General features: G+C 46.5%; 1 protein-coding gene across 1 annotated transcript in view; it reads left to right on the top strand.

Annotated features, from left to right (window-relative positions):
- GRIK5 (glutamate ionotropic receptor kainate type subunit 5) overlaps positions 1–12,016 on the top strand; it is a 71,791-nt gene that overhangs the window by 15,099 nt on the left and 44,676 nt on the right. The window contains exon 11 of the mRNA XM_012811223.2: positions 6,656–6,859. Within this exon, the coding sequence (XP_012666677.1) occupies positions 6,656–6,859 (204 nt within the window). The remainder of the gene's footprint in view (positions 1–6,655; positions 6,860–12,016) is intronic.

The following is a 12,016-nucleotide window of genomic DNA, read 5'->3' as shown; positions in this document are numbered from 1 at the left end:
AACCAGCTCAGGTGTTTTAAACTGTGCTCTATTGGGAAAACACACTTGATTCATAAAATAATAATAATAAAATAAACTGCACTTCAGGAAGTCCTGCATGTGGATTTAGGTCCTGGGTTCATGAAAGCATCCAGGCAAACAGCTTGTGAAGAATATTCTAGAACATAAGCTATCTTAATTTTTTGTTTTTACTATCAAGAGATGTTTATTGAAGTACAGCATATATACAAAAACTTTAAAAAATTGCGGTTCTTACCAGTGAATTTTCTTTTTTTTTTTGAGACAGAGTCTCACTCTGTCACCCTGGGTAGTGTGCCAGGGTATCATAGCTCATAGCAACCTCAAACTCCTGGGCTCAAGCGATCCTCTTGCCTCAGTCTCCTGAGTAGCTGGGACTACAGAGTGTGTGTCTCAACTTTAGTAGATACTAGAAAAATGTTTTACAAAGTGGTTGTGTCACTTTCATTCCCAGTCACACTATCTGAATGAGAATACCAGTTGCTCCCTATTTTCACCAGTGATGAGTATATAAAAGTACCAGCCACATGTGTTGGTTTTCATTTGCATTTCCCTGATGATCAGGGAAGTTGACCATCTTTTTGTGTTTGACTATTTGGAAGTCGTCTTTTGGGGAGTTCTTGTTCATGTCTTTTTCTATTTAAAAAAAAAGGAGATATTATGACCTTTTTATTGATTTGTGAGTTACTTATACACTCTGGATACAAATCCTTTGTCTAACGTATCTATTGCAAGTGTCTTCTCCCCTTGTATGGCTTGCTTTTTTATTCTTAGTAGTATCTTTTAGATTAAAAAAAGATTTGATTTGTTTGTTTTCATTTTTTTGGAGACAGAGTCTCACTCTGTGGCCTACAGGTGCCCGCCACAATGCCCCGGCATTTTTTCTTGTTGTTATTGTTGCAGTTGTTTAGCTGGCCCGGGCCAGTTTCGAACCCACCACCCTCTGTGTATGTGGCTGGCACCATAACCACTGTGCTGTGGGCATTGCCTGGTGTTGAACTCTTGAGCGCAAGCAAATCACCCATCTTGGTCTCCCAGAGTGCTAGGATTACAGACATGAGCCACAGTGCCTGGCCAAAAGATTTGATTTTTAATTTTACTAAAGTTCACTCTATAGCTTTTTTCTCTTATGTTTAATACTTTTAGAATTTAAGAATTCTTTGCATACCCCCACGATCATAAAGATATTCTATTTGTTTTTAAAAACATAATAATTTTGACTTTTACATTTAGTTTGCAATCCACGTAGTATTGATTTTTATGTGTCACATAAGATGGGGGGTGAGAATACATTTTTCCTACATGGATGTTTAATGTTTAATTGAATAGCACCTTTTTTTTGAGACAGAGTCTCACCATGTTGCCCTTGATAGAGTTCTGTGGGATCACAGTTTATAGCAACCTCAAACTCTTGGGCTTAAGCAATTCTCTTGCCTCAGCCTCCCAAGTAGTGGGACTACAGGTGTCCACCACCATGCCACCTAGCTATTTTTTTGTTGCAATAGTCATTGTTGTTTAGCTGGCCCCAGGCCAGGTTTAAACCCACCAGCCTTGGAGTATGTGTCCAGTACCGTTGTAACCACTGTGCTATGGGTGCTGAGCCAGAATAGCACTTTCTTTTCTTTTGGAGACAGAGTCTCATTCTGTTGCCCTGGATAGAGTACTATGGCATAGCTCACTGCAGCATCAAACTCTTGGGCTCAAGTGATCCTCTAGTGTTAGCCTCCCAAGTAGCTGGGACTACAGGAGCCCACCACAGCCCCTGTCTAGTTTTTCTATTTTTAATAGAGATGAGGTCTTGCTCTTGCTCAGGCTGGTCTGGAACTCCTGAGCTCAAGCAAGTGATCCACCTGCCTTAGCCTCCCAGAGTGCTAGGATTATAGGTGTGAGCCATAGAGCCCAGCCTGAATATCACTACTTATTGAAATGATCATTCTTCTTTGTCCCTTTACCAATATTACCTTTGTCATAAATCAATATTCATTTCTGTGTGTGGAGTTCCAAACACTCCATTCTATTGTCCATTTGTCTATCTTTGCTCTAATACCACATTATTTTAAATATCATAGCCTTAAATTAAGTGTTGATATTTGACAGAGTAAATCCTCTAACTTTGATCCTCTTCTTTAGGATTGCTTTAGCTCTTCATGGCCCTTTGCATTTCTATACACATTTGAATATCATACTTCAATTTTTAAAAATTTATTACAATTAGAGGCCAGGCATCATGTTTCATGCCTGTAATCCCAACACTTGGGGAGGCTGTGGAGGGGAGGCAAATCACTTGAGGCCAGGAGTTCAAGACCAGCCTAGGCAACATAATGAGTCTCTATCTGTACAACAAATAGAAAAATTAGCTGGGCATAGTAGCACACACCAGTAGTTATAGATACTTGGGAGGCTGAGGTAGGAGGATAGCTTGAGTCCAGGGGCTCAAGGCTATAGTGAGCTTTGATGAGGCTACTGTTCTCTAGTCTGTTTGAGATCCTGTCTCTGAAAAAAATGTATAATAATAATAGGCTCTGTGCCTGTAGCTCCATGAGTAGGGCGCCACCCACATACACTGAGGCTGGTGGGTTCAACCCTGGCCCAGGCCTGCTAAACAACAATGACATCTCCAACCAAAAAATAGCAGGCTGTTGTGGCGGGCACTTGTAGTCGCAGATACTTGTGAGGCTGAGGTAAGAGAATTGCTTAAGCCCAAGAGTTTGGGGTTGCTGTGAGCTGTTACAACACAGCACTCTACCGAGGGTGACATAGTGAGGCTCAAAAAAGAAAAAAATAATAATAATAAAATAAATAATAATTTAAAAATACACTGGGATAGAGATGGAAGCTAATACAAACCTAGGTAAAATAGAATTCAAAGAGTACAAAGGGGTTAAGGAAAAATCAATCTCCTTCCTTCCCTCGTCACTCATTTTTCTTTCTCAGAGTCCACCATACTTCTAGAAATGTCTATGCATGTACAAGCACATCCCCCTTTTTCTTTCACAAGTAGCATATTGTACACGTTGTTCTGTATCTTGTTTTATCCTCTTTTTTTTTTTTCCTCTTAATATATCTTATAGACCTTGCTATTTTAGTGGTTGCCTGGGATTCTTTTATGACATTGATAATCTTTTTAACTTATCCCAAATTAGGTTGTTTCGGTCTTTGTTCCCATGACAAGCAAGGCTGCAGTGACTGTTTTGGACCTACATTTTTGCATATAGATGCACAACCATTTGTAGGATGAATTTGTAGAATTGGACTTAGCAATATCCTGCTGTCTATCTGCAATGTTGGGCTTCCAAGGAAGATTCTCTTTGAAGAAGCCTGAAAACCCTGGATTACAAGCTTCTGAAGGATCCTTTGGTTCTGTTAGTCTGGGACTCTAAGTGGAGTCCTAAATCATTGATCTTGAGTTCCACTCACAGGCCCCAGTCTCTGTTTTTGTCTCTGTTGGCTCAGACTCTGATTCTGAGATCTTGAATCCAAGTTCCTCAATCCTGAATTTGGAGATCAGGTTGGCATGATGGAAGGAACTAGGGCTTCAGCCTACACAGCACTGAGCTGTGGACCCCAGCTCTGCCTCACCTCCCCCTTCCCTGTTTCAGCTGTGTGGCCTTGGACTGGACAGTACCATCCCACCCCCACCCCCACCCCGCCAAGCCTCAGTTCCTCCTCTGTATAAGAAGAGGCTGTGTGAAAGCTAAATACTTGTCTCTAGGATTCTCATTTCTGATTTTTCAGCTTTTTTTTTTTTTTTTTTAAACACAGTCTTACTTTGTTGCCCTGGATAGGGTGCTGTGGCCTCATAGCTCACAGCAACCTCAACCTTCTGTGCTCAAGTGATTTTCCTGCCTTAGCCTCCCTAGTAGCTGGGACTATAGGTATCTGCCACAATGCCTGGCTATTTTTTCTAGTTTTAGTAGAGATAAGAGTCTCAGGCTAATCTCTGACTCCTGAGCTGAGGCAATCCACTTACCTCGGCCTCCCAGGGTGCTAGGATTATAGGCCTGAGCCACTGTGCCCAGCCCTGATTTTCTAGCTTTGATTCTTCACCTCGTTGCTCTGTCTCTGTCTGGCTTCTCCCATGTCTGCTGTCTGGTTTTGTTCTCTTGGACTCAGTCTAGCTCAGGGCATAAGGGCCGAGCAATAGAGCCAGACCAACTTGTCCTTCTTGGGCACTTACTATTTCATGAACCTCAGCGTCCTCATCTCAAAAACAGAGATAATAATACTACCCTCCCACGCTGACAGAAGAGCTGTCACACAGCAAGCCCACAAGAAATGTTGGCTGCTGCTACTATTATTAGTATTATTTCACATTCTTGTTCCCAGTCTCACGATTTTGGATTTGGAAAGGTAGCTTAGGAGAGAGAAATACTGACTTCCCCCTAACCCACTGCCCCATGCCATCGGGTTCCATGCAGTCATGGAGTCCAGCACCTAGCACAGGACCTGGCCCCATGGAAGGAGATTCTATCATTGTGTGGCAGACCACACCAGAACCCAGAGACAGAGAACAGTAATGATTTATTATTTCTCCCAATTCTAAGGATTAATGGAACAATTCTTTGGCTGGTCTCACCTAGGTGCACTGTGGCCACATTCAGCTGGTAGCCAGACCATGCTGGAAGGTCCAGAATAGCCATTGGTGCTGGCTTTTGGCCAGCACATCTCAGTCTGCTCATCCTCCAGCAGGCTGGGCCGGCTTCCTTCCATGGTGGTCTCGGGAGGCTGCTCTGAAGGCCAAAGCTCTGGTATTTACACAGTGTTACTTCAACCACATCCTATTTGCCAGAACAAGTCGCAAGGCCAGCTCAGACCTAAGGAGTCTGGACCCAAGGAGTATGGACTTCTGCTTATGGGAGATCAGCACAATATTGTGGCTACATCTACCATCTACTAGAGCTCAGTAATTAAATGTTGAATGAATGAATGAGAGGTGGTTGGGGTCACTTGACCTCCATGAGCCTTGGTGTCCACATGTGCAAAATGAGTCTATAATGCTCATTTTAGTGTGAGGCCAGTGTGAAGAATTGAAGTGCTCAATATATAGAAACCTAGTCCCTCCTGACTGTTCCTTAAACCTAAGACCTTTCGTTCGTTAGCTCAAATTGATACTGCCCAAACAACCATTTAGACAATACCTTTTTTTTTTTTTTTTAGACGGAGTCTTACTCTGTCACCATGGGTAGAGTGCCATGGCATCATTGTTCAGAACAACCTCAAATTCTTGGGCCCAATTAATCCTCTTGCCTCAGCCTCCTGAGTAGCTGGGAATATAGGTTCCTGCCACATTGCCCAGCTAGATTTTTTGTTTTTAGTAGAAACAGGTTCTCATTCTTGCTGGTCTCGAATTCCTGAGCTTAGGCAATCTACCTGCCTCAGCCTCTCAGAGTGCTGGCATTACAGGTGTGAGCCACTGTACCTGGCTCATTTAGAAAGTATCTATGTCAAGATAAGTTTCCCATTTTTCACTGTTGGCTTCTTGTGCCTCACCCTGCTAGCACTTGGCCAATTCTCTCTGTTTTTGCTTTTCTTTAGTGCAGTAAAAAGCAATGAAGTTTGCTTGAAACACCCTTAGAAATATGCATCAGTGTAGCAAACTGACTGTAGGCCAGAGACTGCAAACTGGTAGATGTGTGTATTTGACCTGCAGAGCATTTAAAAAAAAAAGATATTAAAATTTTAATTGGTTGCTAACATTAACAATCAGGAAATTTTACAAAACAATCTAGGTTTCCAAATGCTCTTGAAAGTGCACCATCTGGTACTTCAGGCCTGCTTCCCTCATGGTGGCATTGGGCTTGAGCTAAATCCTGGTAGAAGGAGTGCTCTCTCTGACCCATTAGTGGCTCATGAAGTTGGTTTAGTGAGTTATTACTGGCCATGTGAAAAATGGAAGAATAGCAGAAAAGAAATATCAGTGTACTACTCATACTCAGGGCAAGGACTGTTCTGTGGAATTAAATCTAGTTACATGTGTCTATGTGTGCAAGTGACTTGGGTTGCAAAGTAAAATATATCTCTTACTGTGGGTCATAATAAAAAATTCAAAAGCTCCTGCCCCAGTTTGGCACAAGTTCCATCCAGTCTGATTCACTCTGAAGTTACCTTCTCCCTTGTTGGTACTTGAGCTTGAGACCAATGAACTTCAGGTTGGCTAGTGGCCAGAATAACTCCCTTGGACCAGGTGTGGTGGCTTGCACCTGCAATCCCAGCACTCCGGGAGGTGGAGGCAGGTGGATTACTTGGGCTCAGGAGTTCGAAAACAGCCTAAGCAAGAGTGAGACCCCCATCTCGAAAAATAGCTGGGCATTGTGATGGGCCCCTATAGTTCCAGATACTTGGGAGGCTGAGGCAAGAGGATTGCTTGAGCCCACCACAGCATTCCACTCAGGGCAACACAGTGAGATTCTGTCTCAAAAAACAAACACAAATGATACCCTGCAATCTGTCATGGTTGGCAGGATCCCTGTGCTTCTGTTCCCCATTCTGAGCATTTGTAACTGGGGAAGGTGCACTATGAATCCTTTATTCCCACTCTTTTCCAGCAGATTCCTATTCTACCTGCCTGGGCTCCAGGATCCCCGGCTTAGCCCTCAGATGCCCAGTCTCTGACCCCTGCTCTCTTCTGCCCAACCAGGAGAACCCATATGTCATGCGCCGGCCCAACTTCCAGGCCCTGTCGGGGAATGAGCGCTTTGAGGGCTTCTGTGTGGACATGCTGCGAGAGCTGGCTGAGCTGCTGCGCTTCCGCTACCGTCTGCGCTTGGTGGAGGATGGGCTGTATGGGGCACCTGAGCCCAATGGCTCCTGGACAGGCATGGTTGGCGAGCTCATCAACCGGGTACGGCCAGATTGGGGCGGGGGAAAGGGACCAGGGGCTGGGTATATGAGGGAGAACAGGTAGACAGGCAGCCCTTCAAGCCTTAGAACCAGCCTGGCACGTTGCAAAAGAGGGAAGAGTCATCCAGGGCTTCTTGCACCATTCTCACTGATGGTTCCTTGTGCCTGTCAAATGTCACCACCTGTCAAATGCCCCCTTCAGGCCACCTTGGCTTAGTCGGTGCTCAAAGATGTATTGAGCAAATGAGAGATGTGGAGTGGGAATTACACCAACCTGTGGTGGTTGAAGGAGGCTTTCTTCAGGAAACAGCCTGAGAGCAGGGCTGTAGCTCATCTGTACTCTGTGCCCAGCACATGTAGGGAGGGCTTGTCATACTGCAGGCATCCAGGGCTGCCCGCTGAAAACACATTCGCTCACTCATGGGATATAGCTGTGTGCACCTGGACCTTGCCTCCAAGAGTTTAGGGCCCCTTTAGGATGCAGAAGACCAAATGGCTGGCTGTGATGAAGGAAACTAAGAGGGGGTCCAGAGGAGGCATCTGACCCAGCCAGGGAATCTAGAGGGCTTTCCAGAAAAGGTGATTCCCAAACTGATTCCCAAAGGGCATGGCAGAGTCAGCAGGTGAAATGAGTATGGAAGGAGAGGCATGTATATGGAATGGAGGAGACAGCATTTATGGAGGAGGGTGTATGAGAGTGGGGTGCACTAGAAGAGCCAGGGTGGCCTGAGTGTGGGCAGGATTGTGATGAAGATGAGGAGGGATGAAGTGGCAGGCTAGGGTACAGTAGAAGGAAAATTTTGGAGTCAGATCAACCTGCATTTGAATCCTTGGGTGAGTCATTTCTCTTCTCTGAACTTCAGTCTCCCTCTCCCTAAGCGGAGAATAGTAGTATGTTACAGGTCCACAGGAAACACGGACAAGTACCTCACACATTGCTGGGCAGAGTGGGGACCAGTATGTAGTTCCTTTTTTTATTCCTGGTAGGAGAAACTGTGTTGGCTAATGTCCAAAGGCAGGACTGTGCTCTGGGAGAGAAATAGGCTCCTGCTAGGGTCACGCCCAGAGTTGTGTGTGGAACAGGGATGGTCAGATAGCCTTGACATTAGACATGACAGACCACATTAGAGATTCTCACCCTCCTGTCTCTCCCAGTCTAGAATTTACTTCATCCAAGCTTTTGAATGTCACCAGGAAAGACACCGGAAGGCCATTTTGCTCGACAAAAGTCGTTTATCCCTTAGGGCACTGATTTTCAAAAGTTGTTTTAACAACAGAACATTTTCTAATTGAAAGCTCCTTCAGAACCCAGGACCAAAGCAGAGCTGCTCTGGTGGAGGAGGGGTGGGGTGCCTCATACCCCATCCCAGGCAGGCCCTGAGGCACGGTCCCATGAAGCCACCTACGAGTTTGAAAGCTGCTGTCCCTGGTGGGTTTTAAGGTCAGTGTAGGTTTTAAGGCCTGAAACCCAAAGAGGCACCTGATGAGACAGGAGGTGAGGAGTCCCAAGGCTTGATACCTGACACTCCTGGCCTGGCAGGCTTCCCTGTGACCTGTGTCTGTAGCCTGGTCCTCAGTCACATGAACTCAGAAGTTTTCTTTCACCAGGAACCCCAGAAAAAAAGCAGGCTCCAGGGGAGTATCCCTGTGCAGCTGAAGTGACTGTAAGCTGGATGCCAGTTTACTCATCCACAAAGAAGTGGGACATCTAGAACAGTCCTTATTCACAGTTGCCTGGCTGTGGGAGGGAGTCAACCGTACTGCCTCAGGGCCTGCTCAGTGCGGGGTGGGGATGCAAGAGGATTTTATACCTGTAGTAAGTAAAACTGGAGCTCCTGAGACTAGTTTGAATCTTAGCTAGCCGCATGCACTAGCTATGTGACATCGGGCAAGCTACTTAACCTCCCTGTAAGTTGTGGTTTCTTCAACCATAACAGCCATTAGTACAGAGGGTTATCATGAGCATGAAATGAATAACTCAGAATGGGGCCTGATGCGTAGGGGGTGCTATGTGCGTGTGTCCTTTTTTTTTTGAGATAGAGTCTTACTCTGTTGCCCTGGTAGAGTGCTGTGGTGTCATCATAGCTCACAGCAACCTCAGACTCCTGGGTGCAAGTGATCTTCTTGTTTCAGCCTCCCAAATAGCTGGGCCTACAGGTACCTTTCAAGACACCCAGCTAGTTTTTCTATTTTTAGTAGAGATGGGGTTTTGCTCTTGCTCAAGCTACTCTCAACTCCTGAGCTCAAGTGATCTACCTGCCTTGGCCTCCCAGTGTGCTATGATGACAGGTGGGAGCTATTGTACCCAGCCCGTTCTATTTTGTTATTGCTATTGCTATTATTCATGTCAGCATGGCCAGCACATACATCCATTCATGTGTTCATTCATTCTCCATCTATCCAGTGTGTATTGAGTGCCTACTGAGTGTCAGGCTCTCTGCTATACCTTGTGGATACAGTAGCAAACAAGCTAGACAATGCTCTTACTCAACTGGGGGTTAAGGAGTGTGGGCCTCAGCAGGAGGCCCTTGGGATGCCCTTGAAAGGTCTTGAGCTGGCTCAAGTGAACTGGGCCAGTGTGGAGTGGAGGTGGGGTGGCAAAAGCAGCCAGAGACCAGTGAGGAGCTATGGGGCTAGGGAGAAGTGCTCTGACCAGGGAGGGGCTGGAGAAAGGCCACAAGCATCCCTCCCATGCCTGGCTTGGGCAACTGGGCGATGGTGATGACATTTCAGAGAGAACACTGGAGGAGGAGATGTCTGGAGCTCAGGATGGGTGGGGCTTGGCCTTGCACGCCTGATGCAGACAGGCACTCCCCACCTCCGTCACAACAGCGGGCAGCCACCATCTGCTGACTTCACACCACATGCCAGGAACTTTTCAAGTGTTACTTAATTTTTCTAACAATCCTTCATGGCCTGGGGAATCACTGCCCAGTGCCAGATCTAGGCCATAGTGGTCAAGGGACTTGTCACCCACCCCATAGAGCTGCAGCCAGGTGTGTCTGCCCAAAGGCCTGGACCCCTTCCAGGCCCCAGCAGATACTGGGGAAGCCTGGGGGACATTGATGGGGTGCCATGCTCCACCAGGTCCCTTATCCAGGCTTTCTGACTTATATTCAGCCCTTGACTTCTCAAAGCCACCCAGTGAGGGAAGGACTTGTATTAGCACAGAGTGAGGCACCAGTGTGTTATGTCCAGGCCACACAGCTAGTGATGGGGAGGGGCAAGGTGGACACCCCACTAAGCTAGCCCAGAGCTTGTGAGTGACTCCTAGATAGAAGACAGCCTGGGGGGGGGGGGTGCCAGCATTCCCTTCAGTCACCTCCAGGCAGGAGCAGGGCACCTTAGCTAGTCTCAAATTATGATCTGTTTATTCTATCCAGTGGCCACTACTGGCATTGGTCTTGTCCTCCCTGCCACCACTGCCATGGTGTGAATTCAGGCCCCAGCTCTCTTGTCTGCCTCCTCACTGTCCTTCCCACCTTGGGTTTCTCTGGCCCCCACTTTGTTCTCCTATAGGATCTTTCTACAATACAAGTCTGATATCTCTCTCATATGCTATAGCTGCAGCCCCCCAGGGCCCTCAGGATAAAGTTTGTGACTTCAGGCCTGTCCCGCAAAGGCAGAGCTGGTGTTGTAGGTCAGCATCCCAGTAAACAGAGTTTGAAATGGAGATTTACAAGCAGGAGGTATGGGAGGCATTGGGCTGCAGTGCAATCATGACTAGGCCTCTGCTGTTCCAAAGGCACCTCTGGAGGTGGATGGCCATCAAAGTCATCTTTCCCGAGGTAAGGGGACGAGGACTTTTTACCCACCCCCAACACGTGACTGGACATGGGATGCCCTCTGGGAGAGTCAGGAGTTTGGGCAAGGGGGCTGTCCTGCACCAATGGAGCTAAGAGCCACCAGCCACCAATATGCTGGGCAACTGAGGCAACAAGTACCCCAATTCCAAAGGAAGTTCTGGGTGCCCCCCACAGTGTCCACTCAGATTCCCTGCTTTCCTACTCAATCTCTGGCAGGCTTCTTATCTCTTGAACTTCAGTTTCCCCTCCTAAAATGGGCTGATACTACCTCCCTCACAGTTTTGGGGAGAGAATATTTGCAAAGAGCCTGGTACATGCCTGGTTACCTTCAGTGAGACGGTACATACAGGAGTGTGGTTAGAAGCATGGTTTTTGGATGGTTCTGGGTTCAAATATGGACTTGCACCCTACTGGCTATGTGACTTGCAAGCAGGTGGCAGCCCCCTCTGAGTCCATTAGATGTCCCCTAATTTGGTGAGCAATGACTTCTAACTTTGTAGCTATCACAAGGGACAGATAGATCACAAGACACAAGTGCTGTCATGACCAAGACAATGTCCATCTCACCTGTGACATTCTCATCTTGGGGATGGGAACCTTGTCTACTTAGCTTTGGGTCCCTGGCACAGGGCCTGGCATGGTCCCTGGCATGGCCTGATAAATTAGCACAGAATGGGCAATTGACTGCTTCTGTCAAAGCATCTTTAGAAATGCTACCCCCAGTCCTCTCCCTCTAATGGAAGATAAACACACACACATACAAACATATAAACTTATGCATGCAGCACACCACACACACACACACACACACACACCCCCAGCACAGTTTTGTCTGCCCTCCCCTTCCCCTTCCTCTTTCCCTTCCCTTCCCTTCTTTTTTAAGATAGATTCTCACTCTGTGGTCCTAGATAAAGTGCCATGGAGTCATAGCTCACAGCAACCTCAAAGATTGCTCAGGCAATCCTCTTTCCACAGACATGTTCCACAATGCCCAGCTAGTTTTTCTATTTTTAATAGCGACAGGGTCTCACTCTTGCTCAGGCTGGTCTTGAACTCTTGAGCTCAAGCAGTTCACTGCCTCAGCCTCCCAGAGTTCTGGGATTACAGGTGTGAACCATCATGCCCGGCCAGCACAGTTTTCTTTAGCCAAATAAGCGGTACTGAATTTTGACTTTCTTGCTTTCATTTCCTGTCTGACCTTGTCTCCTGGGGTTGCAGAAAATCACCTAGATTGGTGTTTTCAAATGGCATGTAGTGTTTGTCTTCCAATTCTAAAATTTCTACTTATTGTACAGAGAAGAAAGATATTATTACAGGATACCTCTGGGTTTTTTTTGTTTTTTTGTTTTTTT

This window comes from Otolemur garnettii, unplaced genomic scaffold (genome assembly GCF_000181295.1).
Source record: "Otolemur garnettii isolate 467f Iridium unplaced genomic scaffold, OtoGar3 scaffold00152, whole genome shotgun sequence".
Classification (NCBI taxonomy): domain Eukaryota; kingdom Metazoa; phylum Chordata; class Mammalia; order Primates; family Galagidae; genus Otolemur; species Otolemur garnettii.
Note: the sequence above shows the minus strand (reverse complement) of the source record. Positions and strands in the feature narration are given on the sequence as shown.